The sequence below is a fragment of the Agelaius phoeniceus genome, chromosome 7 (genome assembly GCF_051311805.1).
Source record: "Agelaius phoeniceus isolate bAgePho1 chromosome 7, bAgePho1.hap1, whole genome shotgun sequence".
In the NCBI taxonomy this organism is placed as follows: Eukaryota; Metazoa; Chordata; class Aves; order Passeriformes; family Icteridae; genus Agelaius; species Agelaius phoeniceus.
The window spans coordinates 17,852,062-17,871,550 of record NC_135271.1 but is presented as its reverse complement, the minus strand read 5'-3'; the positions used below and the strand labels follow the sequence as shown (position 1 = coordinate 17,871,550).

The window sequence follows — 19,489 nt, the reverse complement described above, 5'->3', positions numbered from 1 at the left end:
CTAGGAGAAGGCAAGTGACCCTCAGGGTCTGTACAGGGATCAATACTGTGATATATTTTTATGAATGACATGGATGAAGGGATCAAGAACACCCTCAGCCAGTTTGCAGATGATGCCAAGCTGAGGGTGCAATGCCACACCTGAAGGACTGAATGATGCAGAGGGACCTGGACAAGCTCCGGAAGTGGCCCATGGAAGCCTCATGAGGTTCAACAAGGCCAAGTGCTGATGCTGCACCTGGGTGAGGGCAACCCCCAGCATCAATCTAGCTTGGGGGAAGAAGGGATTGAGAGCAGCCCTGCCAAGGAGGACCTGTGGGTACTGGTGGGTGAGAGCTGGACATACCTCGGCCATGGGTGCTCACCCCTAGATCCCACAGCGTGGGCAGAAGGACAGGGGTTCAGGGTGAGACCTGAACACCTGCAAAGCTGTAGGAACACAGTTTGGGGTAATTGGGAGTGGGGCTGTGGCTGAGCCTCATCCTCAATGGGCACAGCTATGAAAAGCAGGTGAGCAGCACTGACAGCAATGAGCCATGGAGTGCCCAGGGGCACTGAGCAACCACCAAAGGGAACAGAGGGCACACAGGTGCAGTGCATCAACAGGAGGGGATAAAAGGTTGGGCTGAAAAACAAGAAGGGCAGATGCTTGCAGCCTGCTGAAGAGGTAGGGTGTTACTCTGTGTGGGTTGGAACTTTCTGAAATTGTGTGGTGATGCTCTGTGTATGGTGGCTGTCTCAACTGCTGTATGTGCTGTGACATGTGCTGTGACACAGAACTGCCTCCAGCCCTGGGGCTTAGCACAGGAAGGACATGGAGCTGTTTGAGCAAATTCAAAGTAGACCACAGAGATATTCCAAGGGCTTGAGCCCTCTCCTGTGAGGAAAGGGTGAGAGCTGAGGGTGTTCAGCTTGGAGAAGGAAAGGCTCCAGTGAGACCTTAGAGCCTCTTCCAGTGCCTAAAGGGCTTCCAAGAGAGACTAAGAGGGGCTTTGGACAAGTGTCTGGAGGGCCAGGACAACAGGGGAATGGCTTCATACTGCCAGAGGGCAAGGTTAGATGGGATATTAGGAAGAAATTCTTCCCTATTAGAGTGCTGAGGGCCTGGCACAGGCTGCCCAGAGAAGCTGTGGCTGCTCTGGAGCCCTAGAAGTGTCCAAGGCCAGGTTGGATGGGACTTGGAGCAGCCTGGTCTGGTGGAAGTCGTCCTTGTCTGTGGCAAGGGGGTGCAATGACTCAATGACTTTATGACTTACTACTGCTGAGCATGCAGCACTGCCAAGCAATGGGAGACAATGAGGAAGCAATGGCCTGAGGATGGGGATGTGCTTCAGGCTTCAGTTCTCTGAGGGGGAAGATGAGGCAGGAGCCTGCTGACTGCTCACATCTTCTACACAACACTATCCTCTCTGAGCAGGAAGGCTCCTGCCAGGACAGAAGGAGGCTCCCAGATGTCACCCTATATCCTACCTAACCCACCCAACAGCATCCCCTCTGGGACAAAGGCTTCCCTCCTCTCAGGACAGAAGGAAACTGCGGATCACCCCTTTGACCCTACAAAAACCATTCTGGGCAGGAAGGCTCCTGTCCCTCCAGAACAGGCACTGAGATTTTGGGCAGGAAGGAACAGAAGACTTGTGGCTAAATGTAGCATCTCAGGTGGGTGAGGGGGAAACTGGGATGCCACGGGAGGACACCCTTGTTTGAGAGACACCCTGAAACTCTTCCCCACAGTCCTCTGGTTTCCTCTGGTTCTGTATGTTAATAAGCTCAATGACATCATCCCTGTTCTCCTCCCCAGTTCTGGAAAGGTCCCTGTCTCTAGCTTCCCCATTGGCTTACCCTTGTAGACACTCCTCCACTGTATCCCCGTTGGTTGTTTCCTCCTTACCTCACCTTCCTTCCACCCCTAGTCCCTTTAGCCATTGGCCCTCAGATTGTGATACCCTGCCTACTCCTGACTGTTTATAAACCCTGAACGCTCCTTTGGTCGGGGCTTTTCTATCCCTGAATGCCTTCAGTGTGCTTGTTATTAAACCACCCACAGAATTGGAACTTTGATACAAAAAGCCTCTCCTGCTTTCTCCATTGGTCTGTGTTTATCAACTGACTGTGTGAGGGTCTGGTGCCTGCCTGAGCTATCCACCTTCTCCAGAGAAAGACGCTCTCGGGAGGGTGGCTGGCTGGGCATCATCTGCCATGCAGTCACAGCTAACTGCCCCTTCTACCCAAGAGGATCCTTCCAGGCACAAAGGCTCTTGCTCCCCCAGGGCAGGAGCTGTGGTTTTGGGCAGGGCAGCAGCCATGGACAGCGTCAGCCTGTACCAGCTGTTGGATTCTGCTATCGAGGGCGAGGCTGGCATCAACTTTGCAGTCCTGTGAAAACTTCTGCAGGCCATGGGGGATTCCGTGATCCAGCACGGCGCCTGGCTTGGGCAGGAGGTGCTGGATCCATTCCTGCTGGCCTGGCTGTGTGATGGACTCCACAGGGCAGGATGAGGGATCCTAAGCCATGGGTTTGTGCTAGGGTCTCCACGAGGGGGTGGGCAAGATGAACACAGAACAATCCAGCATGGGGCAGGACATAAAGATGATAGGGCAAAAACTTGGCCAGCTGAGCTGCCACCTGTTCCCCCAGGAGGGAGTTGAATGCCCACCCCCTCCTCAGGGACTCTTCCACAGCTGCTGCTGCCAGCACTTCCCAGGGGACAGAGCAGCATTGGTGCTCTGGGCCACAGGTCCCGTGTCTATGTGAGGCCCCTGCGAGTGTGCCGGCCACCCAGCACCGGGACTGGTCCCAAAGAGGCCGTGGCAGGGCCTGTGGAAGGCCCCGGTGCCCTTCCTGCTCTGCTGCATTGGCAGCTGTGGGGGCTCATTCTGCTGCCCTGAGCAGGCAGAGCAGAGCAGCAGCTGCTTCTTGTTTGGGCCGTTGCAAAAGTTCCTGCTGGGCTGTGTCTTCAACACTTGGGGCAAGGTCTTGCCTGCAAGCTGGGGCAGTTTGGGTGGGGTGGGGGTGTCCCCAGGGCACGTGGAGGTGTGTCCTGGGGCTCTCTGTGACTCAGTGCACTGTGGTCACCATGGGATGGAATGGAATGGGACAGAGTGTGCAAGGGTGACCCTTTGTGACACGTCATGCCATAGGTGCTGGTGATGCCACGGCCACACCACAGTGCTCGGTGCACGCTGTGAAACAGAGCAGTGCTGTAAGGAGCCCCCACACAGCCACATTGTTCCTTGCTTTTCCAAGTGTTCTCTGTGGAGGTCACCTTGAGGCCAGACTGTGGGGCTCACTGACCCATAGCCTTCCCAAGGTTTCTCTGCTGCAGGTGCCCTGAAGGGCAGTCTGTCGGACTTGCTGACACAGAGTCTTTACAGGATGTTTCCTGTCACTGTGGCAGGAGGCCTTCAGGCCAGACTGCAGGACTTAGTGTCCTGTGGCCATTCCAAGCCTTCTCTCTTGTAGCTTTCTTCAAGGCACAGCTGCAGCCCTTGCTGCCCTGCAGCTTTTCCAAGGCGTCTGTCCTGCAACTTGCCCTAAATCCCAACCTAGACATGGCAGAGAGACCTCCCACCCCACCCAAGAAGGTGGAAAATTGCCCTTGTGGTGCCGCACTCCAGCGACGTGCTGACTTGGAGCAGCTCCAGCTGCTGCAGCAGAGTGAGTCAAAGAGCTGGGACACAGGGCTGGCCTGCAGCCAGCTTCACCCTGCCCCATGCCATCCCTTCCCTGTGGACATGCCCATGGATAGGACAGAAGAGGGGCTGGGGCTGGCCCCGCTGGTAGCCTGGGGCATCCTGGGGCTGTCCCTGCCTGGGGAGATTGCAGGGCTGGGCTGTGTTCTCTGGCCTCGCCTGCAGCTCTTCAGCTCTGGCATTCCTTGCTCTTTGCCAGATGCAGCCAAGGACCCGACACAAGGGCTAGATCCTGCCCGTAGCTGCTGGCACTCTGTAGGCCAGGTACTGAGAGCCATCCCCTCCTTCTCAGCCGAGCATCACCATTGGAGCACTCCATGGATCGTGCCTCTCTTCCCTATTGTTCCTTCTTTTGCAGAAGTTTACAAACCTCCCTTGGTGTCGAGAGATGATCGCCATGTTCACCAAGGATGCAGCAGAGCCTGGCCCCACAGCCCCTCAGAGCATACCTCCTGCTCCCAGCCTGGATCAGTTTGGGGAGAGAGTAGTCTCCAGTCCAAGTCAAGTAAGCAGCCTGTGGCCAGGGCTGGGTGTCCCCAGGAGTGGCGTGGCACCTCAAGCCTTTGGGGCCCGGCCCAATGTAGTGGGAAGGGGAAGCGCTTCTCAGGGCAAGCAGGGCAAGTTGCTGCTCTGGCAGCTCTCCAAGTCTCCCCGTGCCTTTTGCAGGTGCCAGGCTTTGTTAGGAACATGCACCAGAGGCTGGCGTCCAATGAGCCTCCAGACGACTGGCTGTTCATGGACATCCTGCGGCTGACTGAGGCACACCCCACCGATGTGGCAGTGACCCTGCTGCGCTGTGCCCCGTCATGTGACAGGTACAGGGCCTGCCTGCTTGAGGGCTCAGGCCTAACCCTGTGCAGCCAGTCCAATGGGCTCTGCTAGACAGGCAGAGAGTTACTGGAGCCTCCATTTCCCAGCCCTGGCTTGTCAGCCCATAGGCCTCCTGACATGCTCCCTCCCTACCCCTCTGTCACCTGAGCCCTTGTGGCTGCCCAGGCCACAGTGTCCTGGCTGAGTCCCCCATGACACACAGCTCTGGTCCTGCAGAGGTGCTGCAATCATATGGAAGACCATAGCCTCGTCAGGAACAACAACAGAAAAGGTGCTACCAATCCTGCTCTGTGTGATGGACGGCTGGCCAATGCAAAAAATGTACACCTCTGATGGGGACAATAAGGATGTATTCGCCCTGGCTGTGAGTTTCCATAACTGGCCTTTGCTTGTATGCAGGTTGCTTCTCCAGTGCCTCTCCATCCTTTCCCTCACTGCAACGTATCTGCCTGCCTCAGGCACTGGGCTGACACCTGGCTTAGGGGCAGGGTTCAGGGGTGCCAGGCCGGCTGTTCCCCCTGTGTCTCCCCTGGCCTCTCCCTTGTATGCTCAGGCCTTGCTACTTGATACTGAGTGCTGTCTCTAGATGGTTTATCCTTTGCAGGCAACCAGGGTGATTTGGGAGATTCTCCGCCTGCCCTGGTGCCCAGAGCCATTTGTGGAATATTCCCCCCATCTCCTTGTGGCTCTGCTGTGCCAAGTTTTCACCAGTACAGAGCAGGTGTCAGAGGAAGTAAATACTTTCTGGAAGAAATGTCAGGATGAAAATGGCATTGCCGCCAACCCCAACAGGTGCTCCATCCCAGTCCTCCTGTCACTCCCACGTCCCCAGGGCTGAAGCCCGAGGCCCCAGCGTAACCCGGTCTTTGCTCTGCACACAGATTTGTAGTGAGCACTGTGAAGGCATTGTTGTACCATCTGCAATGTCTGAATTTACTGATGGCACTGGAACGCAAGTGTGCCTGGGACACGCTGCTCCGTGCTGACACCCACCACTATGCAGTGGGTCTGCTGGCCAGGTGAGACCTCGTTCTGCCCACCGCCCCTCTCCTTTGTGCCCGCAACGCCCCACACAATCCCCCGTGGTCATGGGCAGCAGGGCCTTGTCACCGAGGGAGGGATGAGCAGAATGGAAAAGGCCGGCACAGGAGGGTGCCCGGGAATGGCCGCCTCCCAAAGCACCCCCGGGGTGCTCAGGAGCAGATCAGAGCTCTGTGAGTCTGCCCTGGGAGAGGTTTGCCCGCCCGGCCCAGGAGCAATGGTGCCTTTTTCTCCCTGCCAGGGAGATGCGCCGTGTCTGCCAACCTTTCTGCTCCTGCATTGCACTGCGCCTGGTCTGCCGGCTCAGCAGGGAGGAATCAGACTGGGAACTGGCTGCCCTGGCGTTCCTGGTGGAGGTGAGCCCCATGGCCAGCGCTGTCTGGCTGTGCTGCCTCCCACCCCTCTGCCCTCTGGTAGCTGCAGCTGCCTGGGACACTGCCTGTGCCTTTTGCTGCTGCCTTGGCTGGGCCCTGTGCACTTCTGAGCTCCTGCCAGCTGGGCACCTCTGTGCCTGCTCTGTGCCTTTCAGGTCCTGGATGGCCTGGACTTGAGTGAATGGGGTAACAGCATCCTGGAGATCTTGACCAGGCACCTGCTGAGCGAGTCCGTGGAGATGCGTCGACTGGCACTCAAAGGCCTCATGGTGCTCAGCAGAGACCCCTCAATGGTGAGAAGGAGGCAGCAGCTGAAGCTGTGCTGGCAGCGTGGGGCTGGGGCAAGCAGCCCCTTGGGCTTGGCTGGGCTGTGGCAGCTGCTCCCAGCTCTCCAGTGTGGCTGTTGTGCTGCCTGAGTGCTTTGGGACAGGCCTTCGGCCTCTAGACTCCATGGCTGGCAGGTGGGGTTGCACTGCTGGAGCAGTGCTGGTGGTGAAGCTTTTCATGGATTCACAACACAGCCTTGTGTTCCACATAGGCCAAAAAAATGTGCAGCCTGTCAGAACCCCTCATGGATCTCCTGAGGAATGAAGACATAGAGGTGGTCAAGATGAGTCTGTCTGTCTTCACAAATATACTGCTGAACAAGGATATCCTAACATCCTGCCCCACAGCCCCGAAACTGGCTGACGCGCTCCGGCCCCTCTTTGACAGCGTAAGGCTCTGTGCCCCCAGCCATGGCCCCTGGGTGCTGCCCAGAAGTGTGGTGCCCTGTGGCCTTTTGGGCCTGTGCACAGGGGGGCCTGGAGAATCCAGTGCTGAATTTTTTCCTTTCCAACAGGACAACAGTCATGTGCAGTGGCTCTCCATTGGCCTCTACAAAGATGTGATGGAATCGGTAGTGGAAAAGGGAAAAAAGGCCCTGAAGATTCACGTGAGCGAGAGCCTGCTCCCTCTCTTTTTCCACTGCTATGATGAGAACCGGCGTGTGGCACAGGTGAGGCCTCCTGGCTGTCCCCATGGGAGGGGGCTCAGCTGTCTCCCCACCCCTGGCACCTGACGGGCTCCAGCCTCCTCCTGGCCTTGGCACAGAGATGCGGGTCCTGTGCCCTGGGCTGCGGTGCCATCTCTGGGTCTCTGATGCTCTGCAGGCCTCTCGGGAAACGCTGCTGACTGCAGTCAAGTTCCTGAAGAGAAGGGATCTCAAACAGCTGCTGAAGATGGACGACCCGTGGATCTTTGCCGAGCACGTGGTAAGGAGAGGCTGGAATCCCCAGCCCGATGCCTGGAGAAGTCGCCTGCCCACGGCGCCCAGTCTGTGGTGCTGGCAGCTGTGGCCCCTGCCCAGTGTCGCGGGCGGGGGCACCAGCCTGCGCCCCACACGCCGCTCCCTTCCCTGGGCCATGCGGGCTCTTCTCCAGGCCCCTCTGGCCCCAAGGCTGGTGCAGACCAGCCGGGCCTCAGGGCTCTGTGGAAGGGCGAGGGCGTAGGGAGCGCCCGGCCCAGGGGCAGGGCCCGCATCGACCCTTTGTCTCCACACCCTGCCGCTCTCTGCAGCTGGCAGAGGACAGGTGCCGAGCGGCCGAGCACCTGCACCTGGCCCTGCCGTACCTGCAGAGCCCACAGGAGCCCCTGCGAGAGGCGGCCGTCAGGTCCATTGGTGAGCCACCAAGCCGGCTCTTGCTCCCTCCCTTCCCCATGGCCTCAGGATCCGGGCCAGGGGCCGTGACAGGCTCTGTGTTCCTAGGGATTGCCGGGATGCTCATGAGAGGACAGCGGGAGGAACTGCAGCTCATCTGTGAGGGTGAGTGAGGCCAGCGGGGTGTCAGTAGGAGCTGCCAGGGGAAGCTGCAATCCCTGCCCCGGCTGCGGCGGGCTCCTCTCCTTGTGCACACGAAGGGCTGCATCAGGAGAGCACAGAGATGTTTTTAGAGATGTGTCATTATGGCCAGCACCTTCTAGCTGATCCTTGTTGTGTCCTGCTTCCTTCAGGCCATGGCAAGAGCTGAGTGGGCCGGTCCTTTCAGGGGCTTTCCTCACTCTGACCGTGCCTCTGTTTGTTTCAGCCCTTCAAGCCCTTCGCACAGATGAGAGCCCCTCCAACACAAACCTGATCGTTCAAGTCATGTTGGATGAAAGAGCTACATCACTAAGTTCATCTTCTGGATTGAGACAACCAGGACAGCAGCAGATCCCATGCAGGAGGAGACAACCCGGAGATGAGAGGAAAGCAGCTGAAGCTCCAGGCCCAGCTGATGCTGGGCAAGCCTGAGCTTGCCTTCCCTCTTTACTTGTCCCTCTCTGCGGCCCTCAGAACCTGCTTGTTCCCTTCTCCCCAGCTTTGCCATTAATAAACATTTCAGCTTCTTCACCTCATTTGTATCTTTGTGGAGCTGAAGTGGATCAAAACCTGAGCCCTGGAGCACACAGGCCCCGTCCTGCCGTTCTTTTCTGTGTTGCGTTTTGTGCAGAGAGAAGCAAAGCACATCAGGCTGGAAAGGTCCCTGCCCTGAAGGTCTGGTTTCACAGCATTGTGAAAGACCTAAGGGTCTTGCTGAGCACACTGAAGGTCAGCAGTAGGACAAAGAGCCTGGATTTTAGAAGAGTCAACTTCAGTATTTCCTGAGTCCAGCTGTGAGGGATTCCATGGCAAGCATCCACTGGGGGCAAAGGAGCTTGGAATGCTGGAAGTTATTCAAGAATAGATTCCTTGAAAGCACAGCAGTGGTCCTTCCCTACAAAGGGAGAGGAAGAAGGCAGAACCAGAGACCACCCTGATTTACAGTGAGCTTTAGGTGTACTAAAAAGGAAGCAAATGAAGCAGCAGTACAGGGGCTTACACACGACTGTCCTGCTGTACGGAGCGTGCTCTGGCACTGCTGGGGTCCTGGGTGCAGTTCTGTTCCCCACAACTGAGGAATTACAGCTCCTGCCTCGTACACAGTTAGGAACCCAAGGAAGTGAGACCAGAGGGAGGAGACCCTTCCAGTCTCTCTTGGGCATGGCTGCAAAACAGCTGCTGCTTCTCCCTCTTCCTGTGTTTGGGGTTTGCTGATCCCAGAGCCAGGTTGTGCTCTATTTTCAAAAGACTGTTCAGAACAGGCATGAAAAGTGCTCTGTGCACAGTGGAGAGTCTTGGAAGGTGCTTGCAAGAGCATCTAACCCAAATCTACCCTTTTGCAGTTTAAATATGTGGCTTTCTCCAGCAAGAAAGAGCTCCTCTGGCTCTGCCAGTGCCTGTTCTGCTGCCTTTGGGCTACCTAATGTTGGGATAAGGAACTTGCACTAATTCCAGAGTCTGCAGTGACAACAAAGATGCTGAATTTGAGACTGGTAAGTGACTATATAAGGCTAAGCTGGAGTCCTAAAACTCCTTTGCTGCTGTGATGTTTGCTCAGCAGTTGAGAACTTGAGGACAATTGTAGTTTTGCTCTCAGCTTTGAGAATCACAGAATCCCCCAGCAGTTTGTGTTGGAAAGTATTTTAAAGATCCTGTAGTTCCAGTGGCCTGGCTGTGGGCAGGGACACCTTCCATTACGATTGGACTAATCCATCTTTACCTTCCCTCCTCTGGATTTTGATCTAATGTGAATATATCAGCTGATTAGATTTTGTAGCTCAAAGAAATAGAACAGGACTTTCCCAATATCCCATCTAAAGCCACTCTCTGGAAGTGGGAAGCCATTCTCTCTGTCCCTCCAGGCTCTTTCCCAAAGTTCTTTTCCAGCTCTCTTGGAGCCCCTTTAAGCACTGGAAAGGGCCCTAAGGGCTCCCTGGAGCCTTCTTCAGGCTGAACGTTCCCAGTTCTCCCAGCCTATCAGTGAAATGCTCCAGTTCTTGGACCACTTCCTGGTCCTTGCTGGCCTCCTCTGGCCTTCCTTGAGGTCCTCTGCATCCATCCCAAAGCCACCAGAGCTTGCACAGACAGAAGCTGCCCTCAGCTGCCTTAAGGGAAGAGCACACACAAACCTTCTGCAGTTGGAAACAGGGAGTTGGGGAAGAGCAGCCTGACCTCCCAGCGCTGCTAGAAAACTTTTCAGCTCAGGAAGGAGTTTTGTTGCACTGGAGACAGCAGCTCCCCCTTTGGCTTTAAACACAACCAAAGGCACAGTCATTGATTAGAGGCTGAATAAAATGATGTATTGCAGTCCTGCCCACCTCTCCCTCAGGGAACTGACAGGCTGCTGGCTTCAGACAGCTTTTCTGAATGAGACAGAATTTTTTCACAATCATGCCATCAGACAACAAACAGGGGTAAAGCACTTTTATTTACACTTACTCAGTTTGTAAAACCATGTGTCCACTGCCATCATTTAAAGTGCAAGCTACATGTCTTCTGAATAAACTGAAGGCATACCAGGTGCTATGTAAGATAAAATACTGCCACCAGTAGTTATACAACTAACTACAAATGCCAGTAGCATAGTTCAAACCCTGACCAGCTTAGTGTGTTACTTCCTCTTCTATATTACCAGCCAAAAACATATTCCATTGCTTTAGATACAAGACTTTCATCTTTCCTAGGAGTTTGTCTGTCAGAAACCACCTACAAGGCAGGGAGAAAAACAAAAAGAGAAAATACAGAGCATCAGTCAACATGTAGTTAATAGTTTTTACACTAAGCATTTTTTTCTTCTTCTCCTAAGTGCTACTGTATTTTGACAAAATATGTTTGAAATCTCTTCAAACAACCCCTTAATCCCTGGAAAAGTACCAAGTCATTAATTGAGTATTGTTTTATTATTATTTTAGAGACTGAACAGACTGAGCTTGTACTGGAACCACATCATTAAAGAACTGACAGCAAAAGGTAAAGGTCACATTGAAGCTAATGTCTGCACAGCCTCATAGAGGTAAGGGGAGACAAGACAAAAACACATGTTTCTGTTTCCCTTAAAATACCTGATAGTCACTAGTGGAAGCCTTATATGCTGTTGCCAGAGGTCTCATGGTGGAAATCCTTGCACTGTAATTTGCAGGTTGTGTTGGTGTGCCAGCAGATTTTGTAGGTGGAGTGAAAATCGAAGACATTGAGGATGTAGAGCTTCTTTCCAAGTTTTCCATCACACTCTTAAATAGAGGGTTAATATAATGTAAACAAATTCTGAAAAGCAGTATTCCAACCTTTATCATCTAAAATTATCTACTATTTGAATTTTTTGGATAGAACATAGTTGGATCCCAAAAGATAAAAGGTGTGTCAGTACAGAACATACAGGTACAAATGACCACCAAGCATTTTCCTCACTGCAATCATTTACATGTTGAATGATGACACTGCAAAGTAGTGCAAGGTTGGAATCTGTTCTTTGTCTGTACTGAGTGTCAGTCAAGTTAAACAATGTAGAGAATCAAATAGAAAAGGAAATGCAATCAAACTTCAAGGCTCCATTTTTATGGAGCTCATGTTTAGAAAGGAATGCATGTAGAATGGAAGAGGTAGGAGGTGACTTGATGGGAACCACAAGTTCCACAACAAACCAGAGAAAACAAGATGGTAAATAACAACCAGCCTGGGGACATGTGATTTGGTGCATTTAGACTCAGTGGAGCATAGGATTCAACCAGCCTAAAGACAGCAGAAATTCAGCAGCACGTTTGGTAGAAGAGCACTTTGCAAAAGAAACAATAGGACTGGTGCACATGGTGGGTGTGCAGCTGGCTCTGCTTAGCACAAGGGGAACCCATGGAACTGACTAATCCTTTTAAATCAGAAGCCTAAGTGCTGATGGCAAATCCATCATATCTAGTTTTCAGCTGCAGGAAAGTCTTACCAAAAGCAATCCTTCAATGAATTAGTCTCCTGAAATCTTTTGCCTCCAAAAATACAAATGAATGACTATGGGTTTATTTATTGGTATATGAAAGTGAATATTATCCACAGAAGACATAATGAGAATTCAAAAGTAATGAAGATCAGATGCCTGGCAATTATGTCTTAGATCATTACTCCTAGAGCTTCAGCTTACAGGCAATTCATTCATGGATACAAAGTGACACCAAAAGAGGACATGGTGTCACTGGCATGGACAGACCTCCAGCAGAAGCCCACAGAGAAAAGGGCCATAGAAGTACTTGTTTCTGAATTTTATTGAGTGTAAGAAATGTTTCAGTCTGCTAAAACTTCAGTAATTGCAAGTTCAGTTTCTAATGCTGCCTTCTCAGAATAGTTTACATCAGAAAGCTTACATTACTCTTTAGTATCATATATCCTTAAAGGAGACCAAAAAAAATAATCTGTGCACAATGACTGAGGAATGACTGTTATTTTCTTAAGCTAATGTACAGTACCCAGTGCAAAGGGCTACAAGTGTTAAAGGTCAGGATATTGCCAATACCTAGACATTAATAACTCATGTTAATATTAAGACTACAAGACAGCCATGTCTACCCCCAGCTACTACTTACAAGAGAGTGACATGTTTTTATAGGGGCAGGTGGGAGAACACGATTGGGATTTCCTCGCTAACAAATTTTCAATCCAAAGTACTAAGATAAATTCAAGAGCCAGAAGCACATAGTCACATAAAAAATAGAGAGATACCATTAGGAGCAGCCACAGTCTTAATCTGCCATTAGGTATCTACTGCAGGCCCTAAATTCCAGTCAGGAAACTTATGTGAATTGTGTTTTACATGATGGTTTCACTTCCTCATCTCGTACAGCAATATAATTGTGTGCATTGTAACTTCCCAAGAGCACAGAGAGTGCTCATCATGGTCCTTCTCAGCAGGAAATGTGGGCATGTATTTAAGGAAAAACTTATGTGAATGTGTAACAGACTATATCTATATAGATGAACTACCTACAGTTTGCAATTCCAAAAGAAAAAAAATTAAACACATCAGGGAAAATAAAAAGCAAGGCCAAAAGCAGAGTGCCTTTGAACTAAAAGCAACTATTAACTTACTTTTTCTATACAAGGCTTGACACCAATCATGATAGAATCACCAAAAACTTTTCCATCTTTGCTTAAGGCTTTCCGGGCTTGAAGCTTAGACTGATAACGAATATGCATCCAGTTTCCTGTGTTGGACATCTGAATGAGATCAAGTGAAAATTGTGAAATGTAGTTTTTTAAATGCTTAATTCACAATGTTTTCTGACATAAGTGTCAAACTAAGACATACCACATGCTTTAATATGTTTCCATACTGAGCAAACTGTAGTAGAATATAGGAAGCTGATGCTTGAGGAAATCTGAAAGACAGAAAAAAGTACTCATAAAATTGAGTGGTTTAAGAATTCAGGTGTTAAGATACAACCCTATGAAGCATTTACAGAAATGCAGAAGAGAGCACTGTAATATCAGAAGCAGTGACTTGAGAAATACCACCTTCTAGGCACTTCAGCACACACCCCAACAGCAGAATGGTGCCTTTCTAACTAGAAAAAATAATGTGTAGCTCAATTTAAGATGGCTAACTGAAATGTATGTGTTTGCTTGCTTTAACCATAGCTGTACTTGCAGCACATACCAATGCCAGACAACATCAATGCCCAAGTATTTTTCTTGTATGCTCCAAAGACTTCACCCAGGTTTTTCCAATACTTTGGAAATCAACTTACCCAAATACAGTTACCCATGTGTCATCGAGTTGATCTTCTGAAGTAAGGGAATCACCTTGAGTATAAAAAGGATCCAGCTGAGCAGGAGATAGAGTAGTCTTCTTAGGCTGCCCAATACTTGCAGGGCTGAACATGCTTGAAGAAGCTGTTAAATTGAAATGATATTGCTGAACAGATTTCTTTTGCAAGACAGAGGTTTATTAGAAAAGAATCAATTCAGTGTCAAGCATTTCACTTGGATGTGGAAGAGTTTGATGGGGATTTACTCACAACAGAACAAGTAAGTCAATCATAACTTCACATCTGCAAACACACTAGGAAGTTTCTATGACTAGCAACCTAGTGTTCTCTTCAACTTCAAAACACCAATAGCTTCATACAGTTGCCAAATAGGAACAGGCCAACACAATAAAGCTTAGCAAGAAGCCACCAGTTCATACACAAGATATCAAACCTTGTGAAGATGGAAGGCAATCCATCAATCTCAGCTTCTTCACTCAATTACAACCACCTCTGTGCTCAGTTCAACACCACATTTGGAACAGGGAACAAGAAAAGCTGCTTGAAACTCAGTCTCAGAATAAATAATTATTTCCTACTCATACCCACACACCTTTTGAAAAGCTAACAAATACACCACCTCTTCATAAACTAGCAAGGAACTGATGTAGCTTGAACAGTGATGATTTTTCTGTATTAAAGAAAGCAGTAAGAAAAGAGAACAGAAATTTTGACAGGACATCTACCTGCTCCTGGAGTTGATGGCAGAATTCCAGTGGATGGGCTCTGTGATAAACTAAAGCTGGCCTGTATTAATATACAGAAAGGAACAAATTATTCTTATAGGTATACTGCTCAGATCAAGTGATTTAAACATTCAGGTAATAATATTAATTATTTGCCTTAAGTTATTCTTAGCTTTTTAGAGAACAGATATTTGCATGTATATTTAACAAAAGATTACCAAGAGCTATTAATGAAAAGTTATTTGACAGCATATTTTACATATGCTTTGTGAAACAAAGTAGCTTTAAGTATCAATAATCAGAAACCTTCTTAGAATAGTTCAATGCACTACTGCTGCACTGTAATAATTCACACATTCATATGCATCCTGATGGGAAGGATATTAGTATCCTAATTTTATCAGCCTTTTCACTGCCTAAAGGGTTCAGAAATCATGGGAACATAACCTTCCCTTCTATGGAGACTATTACTAGACTTACTTTCCTGCTCAACTATTTAGTGCATAGAAGGAAAGAATACTTTGAGTTTTAGATGGTAGCAGTTGTTTATTTTTTAAAATATGATTTCAACACTCAAAACAATTTTAGTCTACTTTTAGCCTGAATTATGGCATTTCTTAGATTCAAGATCAAACAGCCTGGAGATACCTGTAGACCTAGCAACATAGGTTCTCATAGCTGCTCAACATTTTTTGAAATTTAACATCCAGTCCTTGAAGACGCTCTGTGAAGGATTCTGTCCTTTACAGAGAACCTCAGCTTTCAGAATAAACTTTTCAGAAGGCAACACTCAATACAAAGACTGCTCATTCAGTTTAAAGTGTTCTCCTTGCATCAGAAGAGTTCAGTGAAAAAGGACCTTAGTAATGCTTCATTAGTTAGTTAAGCAGCAGAGATTATTATAAAATTTAGCTCATAGAAAGTTCAGTGTTTCTCCTTCAAAATTAACCCCAACTGTTTGATTAGATACTTTATTCAGAAAAAAAATCCTTCTGTTTCCATAAGTGCCTCCATTGCCTTCTAAAAGGTAATCACAGAAACCCAGAATTATTAAGGTTGGAAAAGATCTCAGATCGAGTCCAACCATTAACCTAACACTGCTATCTTGACCCCTAAGCTGTGTCCCCAAGTGCTACTTGCACACATTTTTGAACACTTTCAAAGATGGCAATTCTAACACTTCCCTAAGTGGCCTGTTCCAATGCCTGACCACCCTTTCAGTGAAGAAATGTTTCCTGATATCCAATCTAAACTTCTTTTGGTGTAACCTGAGGCCATTTTCTCTTGTCCTATTACTTGTTACCTGGGAGAAGAGACCAGCCTCTACCTTGCTACAAGCTCCTTTCAGGTTGTGGAAGGGTCCTTCTGGCAATCAGCAGCCCAATAAACTCACAAGAAAATGAAAAGCTGATAAACAAAGCTGAATTTGAGAACATAACTGACTTGCATAACTGAGAATCACTTGCATTTTTCATTTGCTGCTGAACTGAGAATTGGCAGTAACAGGAAACTGCTTCATGACCACAGCTCTTGTTTGAACAGGAACAGGTACACCAAACAATCCATACTAAACAACAGCATGATCTCTAGGCTCAACACTCATTTTGCTGCAACAGTTTCTACAGCTAAGTTAGAGAATTCACTGAGGCAGTGAGCTGCCTCACATCTTCTGCTAAGAACAGGCCAGTGCTGAAGACACTTACTGTTCTCTTTAAGGACAGAGGTGTTGATCCAAGCCCAGGACTAGACAACTCATCATATATGCTTCTAACAGGTGGAGCACCACCTTTATCCTTATGTGAAGGGACTACAGGTTGTGGGGGAGACCCTCCTGCAATTCAAAGGAACAAAAGAAGAGCATGAGAAAACTTGTCATTTTGCTTTGGTGCTACTTGTTCTTGAAACTTCAATAATACATTCAGCCATGCTCTCATGTTGATTGTTGTTGAGACTTGATGGTTTCACTGGAGGTTTGCAGAGCCATCTGTCCTACCAAACTGTTCAGGTTTGAATGCTCTAGGTAGGAACATCACAGATGTCTCACACAGCATCCTGTTTATAATATAGAAGTATTATTGTTAATAATACAGAAGTATTATTTAGAACTTTAAGACCTCTTATTAACCCATTATATTCACTGTTTACATGTTCTTTCTCTGAAGTCCTGAGCATGGCTGTATCTTTCAATTTTAAGCCAAGCTAGAAATCTATTTTAATTGTTTGAGAGACTAACTTGCCCATAGTACAGACACAAAAGCAAGAATTTTAAAAATTGAGATATATAAAAATTGAGATTTATAAAATTTGAACCATACCAAAATGCACAGAGACATTGCACATTACTGTCACATTCCCACTGTCCAAATTCCTTGGCTTCTTATCTAATTTCATATAAAATAAAAGTGTAAGCTCTTGAGAGCAAGGACTAGCTTGTATATAGACAGGATGAAGTTAAACCAGCTGCCCTCCCATTTTGTAAACTTGGGGACTTCCAATATAACAGGGAAGTAAACTTCTTGAAAGAACTTGACCTATCTTAACCCTTTGTGTGGATTTACCCCAGGGGAAAAAAAAGTAGTTTGCATCAAGTTTTCATTTGCAAAATGTTTGGAAACCAAGCTTTTCCAATCTTAAATTCTGAGCCTCGAGGCTCTACTATGAACTATTTAACACATACAAGAACTGCTACTGTTACATGGAATAATGTGCATTATGTAAAGCACTCTCCCATCAAGGTTTGCAATTTAAGTGATGTACTTGATCACTTCCTTTGGGAAGTTTGTGTCAGTACCTTACTAGCTCCTCTCTTCCTAAAATTGATACTCTGAGGCTATAAAAAACCCTTTAAAAAACCATTTGGTGAAATTCACATGATTACTTTCAATTTCATAAATATTTTCCTAAGAGGTTTGTTCCCAGATGTGTAAGGGCAGGCAGATAAGAGCAAGAAGCAGAAGACCAGCAAACCTCCAACTATGGAACATTTTAATTTGGAAGGGACCTGGAAAGATCATTGAGTCCAATCCAGCCTGACATTCAAAGAAGAGAATATTTCATTAAGAGAAATTCTTGCAGTACTTTAATCCTCAATTTTTCCTTCAAAATGACTAGCATATTAACACCATCAGATGTTAAATTATGCCAACTGATTTAGTACAAAAGCCAAGATCACCCATGGCATGTCAACTACTCATTGATTCTTCTCAGAGAAGAAAATAGATGTACAATACTAACATGGGTAAGAACCTCTCCTAGTCTGATTAATTAGGTGGTTGAAGAGAAATGAGCATCTACAGCTAGGAGAAGTCACTACTCCAGTCCAATGACAGCAGACATCAAGAGTTTAGCAACAATCACTAGATGCTAATTAAGAAGTTGATTTTCAGTTTTTCTCCCTCCAGTTTTTTTAAGTTTGAAAATCTGTTAAGTGGCCTTTTAGAATTCAAAGAAATAGAAAAATTTCTGCAAAGAAATCAGCAGTTTGCACAAGCTGTATTTCGTTTGCCAGCAGGTATCTCTGTTTTCAACATCAATGTAAGTGCAACTGACTTGTAAAAAGTTGTGTAAATTGATTCTGTATTAGGAGAGGTTTATTACCTTCCTCGTAAAACAAAATTTTCCTGATACCAAAACTGTCACATTTAAAACATTTATTATAATTGAATACACTGAGTTCACCACTTACTCAATCAGTGGAGTTTGCTTACAGAAAGAACTAAAACTATAAGGATTCAAGTCTGCAGCAGTCATGCAGAACAATGAAACAAACCAATTTTTTTTGCTTTCAGGACAATTTTCCAACATTCAACAAATTCTGACCTGCAAGCAGTGGAGACCTTGTTTCCATGACACCGATTGAAGGGCCGTATAAAGCACGTGGCTGCGGAGTCACTGGTGCAGGTAAGTCACCCATCAAAAACCCAGGGAGGAATTGAGCACTAGTTCCTTGTTTTGGAGATGTCGGGGAGCCAAGAGTCATTGGTTCAGCTCCTGAAAACAAAATTTTAAAATATGAAAAAGTGAAAGAGAAAGACAAAGGCAGTTTTTTCCATTGTGGGCTCTATGAAAGAAACATAACACAAGACACAGTAAGTGATTAAGATCACAGAATCCTAGAACTGTTAGGGTTGGAAAGGACCTCTGGAGACCATCTACTCCAAACCCGGTGCCAAGGTAGGGTCACCCAGAGCAGGTACACAGAAACGTGAGTTTGGAATGTCTCCAGAAAGGGAGACTCCACAGCCTCCCTCGGCAGCCTGGTCCAGGGCTCGGCTACAAGAAGTTCCTCCTCACGCTGAGACAGAACTTCTTGTTTTGGTTTATGGCCATTACTCCTCTCTCTGTCGCTGGGCAACACCGAAAAGAGCGTGGCACCATCCTCTTGGCACCCGCCTCGGAGATACTCACTTGTATTGATGAGACCAAAGGCGGTTTCGTCATTCATTTTACAGGTAAACCGAGTTTATCACAATGTTGTATTTTTCGCAATTTCAAGTGGCGACCGATCGATCTAACCCCGCTCTCCTTTCGCATCACCCCATCGCGAACCGCCCCTTCCCGGCGCCGTCTCCCAGCAGCATCCACACCCCCGCCCAGCGCAGGGGCTCGGCCCCGGCCCCACAACCCTCACAGGGGCGCAGGCAGCGCCCGGGAACCCGCGGGGCGCCCCCGGCCGGGCCGGGCCGGGCAGCGCAGCCCCTTGAAGGGCGCCCAGCGGAGCCGGAGCGCGGCGCGGGCCGGGGGAGCCGCGGGCCCAGGTCACCTGCGGGCGGCAGCTCCATAGCGAAGGCGGCCATGTCGGCCAGGAGGGCGGGAATGCGGCGGCGGCGGCGGCTCCGCCAGGCGCTTTCAAACCGCACGGAGCTTCCTGCCGTCGTCACTTCCGACCCTCCCCATCACATGGTGGGACAAAGCGGGGCGGGCAGAGCCCCGTCATGGGGTGAGGGTGTCGGGGCCCAGCATCGGCTTGTGCCGGTCGGTCCCCTCAGGGCTCCCTGGCAAACGGTCGCTCAGGGAGGGGCGGGTTGCGAACGGAGCTGAGGGAATCGCGGTCGCTGTTGCCAAGGGCTGGTCCTGGGCTGCTCCCGCGGCTGGGAACTCGGAACGGCCTCCCTACCCTGCCTTCCCCAGGGAAAGGGTGTCGGTCAGTGCCCAGGCTGCCGGCGGCCGCCGGGACAAGGCAATGAGCTGCTCCCCCGCGGATACGGGGGTCAGTGACCACGGACAGCGATGGTTG

At 48.9% G+C, this 19,489-nt stretch overlaps 2 protein-coding genes across 2 annotated transcripts; one reads left to right on the top strand and one right to left on the bottom strand.

The window, feature by feature from the left end:
• The first annotated feature begins 2,425 nt into the window (after positions 1–2,425).
• On the top strand, positions 2,426–8,314 carry LOC143694488 (maestro heat-like repeat-containing protein family member 6). The gene is made up of 14 exons (XM_077181105.1): positions 2,426–3,956; positions 4,051–4,197; positions 4,359–4,507; positions 4,740–4,887; positions 5,128–5,315; positions 5,405–5,542; positions 5,806–5,920; positions 6,094–6,231; positions 6,477–6,653; positions 6,780–6,935; positions 7,090–7,191; positions 7,496–7,598; positions 7,686–7,742; positions 8,005–8,314. Exons 1-14 carry the CDS (start codon positions 3,552–3,554, stop codon positions 8,208–8,210), a joined length of 2,229 nt encoding a protein of 742 aa, XP_077037220.1. The 5' UTR covers positions 2,426–3,551; the 3' UTR covers positions 8,211–8,314.
• A 1,873-nt stretch (positions 8,315–10,187) lies between these two features.
• On the bottom strand, positions 10,188–19,171 carry NUP35 (nucleoporin 35). The gene is made up of 9 exons (XM_054636519.2): positions 19,016–19,171; positions 18,073–18,243; positions 15,957–16,084; positions 14,254–14,314; positions 13,508–13,652; positions 13,069–13,138; positions 12,849–12,977; positions 10,841–11,008; positions 10,188–10,484 (listed from the first exon to the last, which is right to left on the bottom strand). The coding sequence occupies exons 1-9, from the start codon at positions 19,047–19,049 to the stop codon at positions 10,407–10,409; spliced, it is 984 nt and encodes a 327-aa protein (XP_054492494.1). The 5' UTR covers positions 19,050–19,171; the 3' UTR covers positions 10,188–10,406.
• Between the last annotated feature and the right edge of the window lie 318 nt (positions 19,172–19,489).

What these genes read in the sequence shown, in the direction of transcription:
- LOC143694488 (XM_077181105.1), top strand. Translation starts at nt 3,552, where the DNA reads ATGGCAGAGAGACCTCCCACCCCACCCAAGAAGGTGGAAAATTGCCCT. An exon ending in TCAGCAGAGACCCCTCAATG is followed by an intron (nt 6,232 to 6,476) that starts GTGAGAAGGAGG and finishes TGTTCCACATAG; the next exon opens with GCCAAAAAAATGTGCAGCCT. An exon ending in TCCGGCCCCTCTTTGACAGC is followed by an intron (nt 6,654 to 6,779) that starts GTAAGGCTCTGT and finishes CCTTTCCAACAG; the next exon opens with GACAACAGTCATGTGCAGTG.
- NUP35 (XM_054636519.2), bottom strand. Translation starts at nt 19,049, where the DNA reads ATGGCCGCCTTCGCTATGGAGCTGCCGCCCGCAG. An exon ending in CTCTGTCCTTAAAGAGAACA is followed by an intron (nt 14,315 to 15,956) that starts GTAAGTGTCTTC and finishes ATATTAATACAG; the next exon opens with GCCAGCTTTAGTTTATCACA. An exon ending in GAAACATATTAAAGCATGTG is followed by an intron (nt 12,978 to 13,068) that starts GTATGTCTTAGT and finishes GATCTCATTCAG; the next exon opens with ATGTCCAACACAGGAAACTG.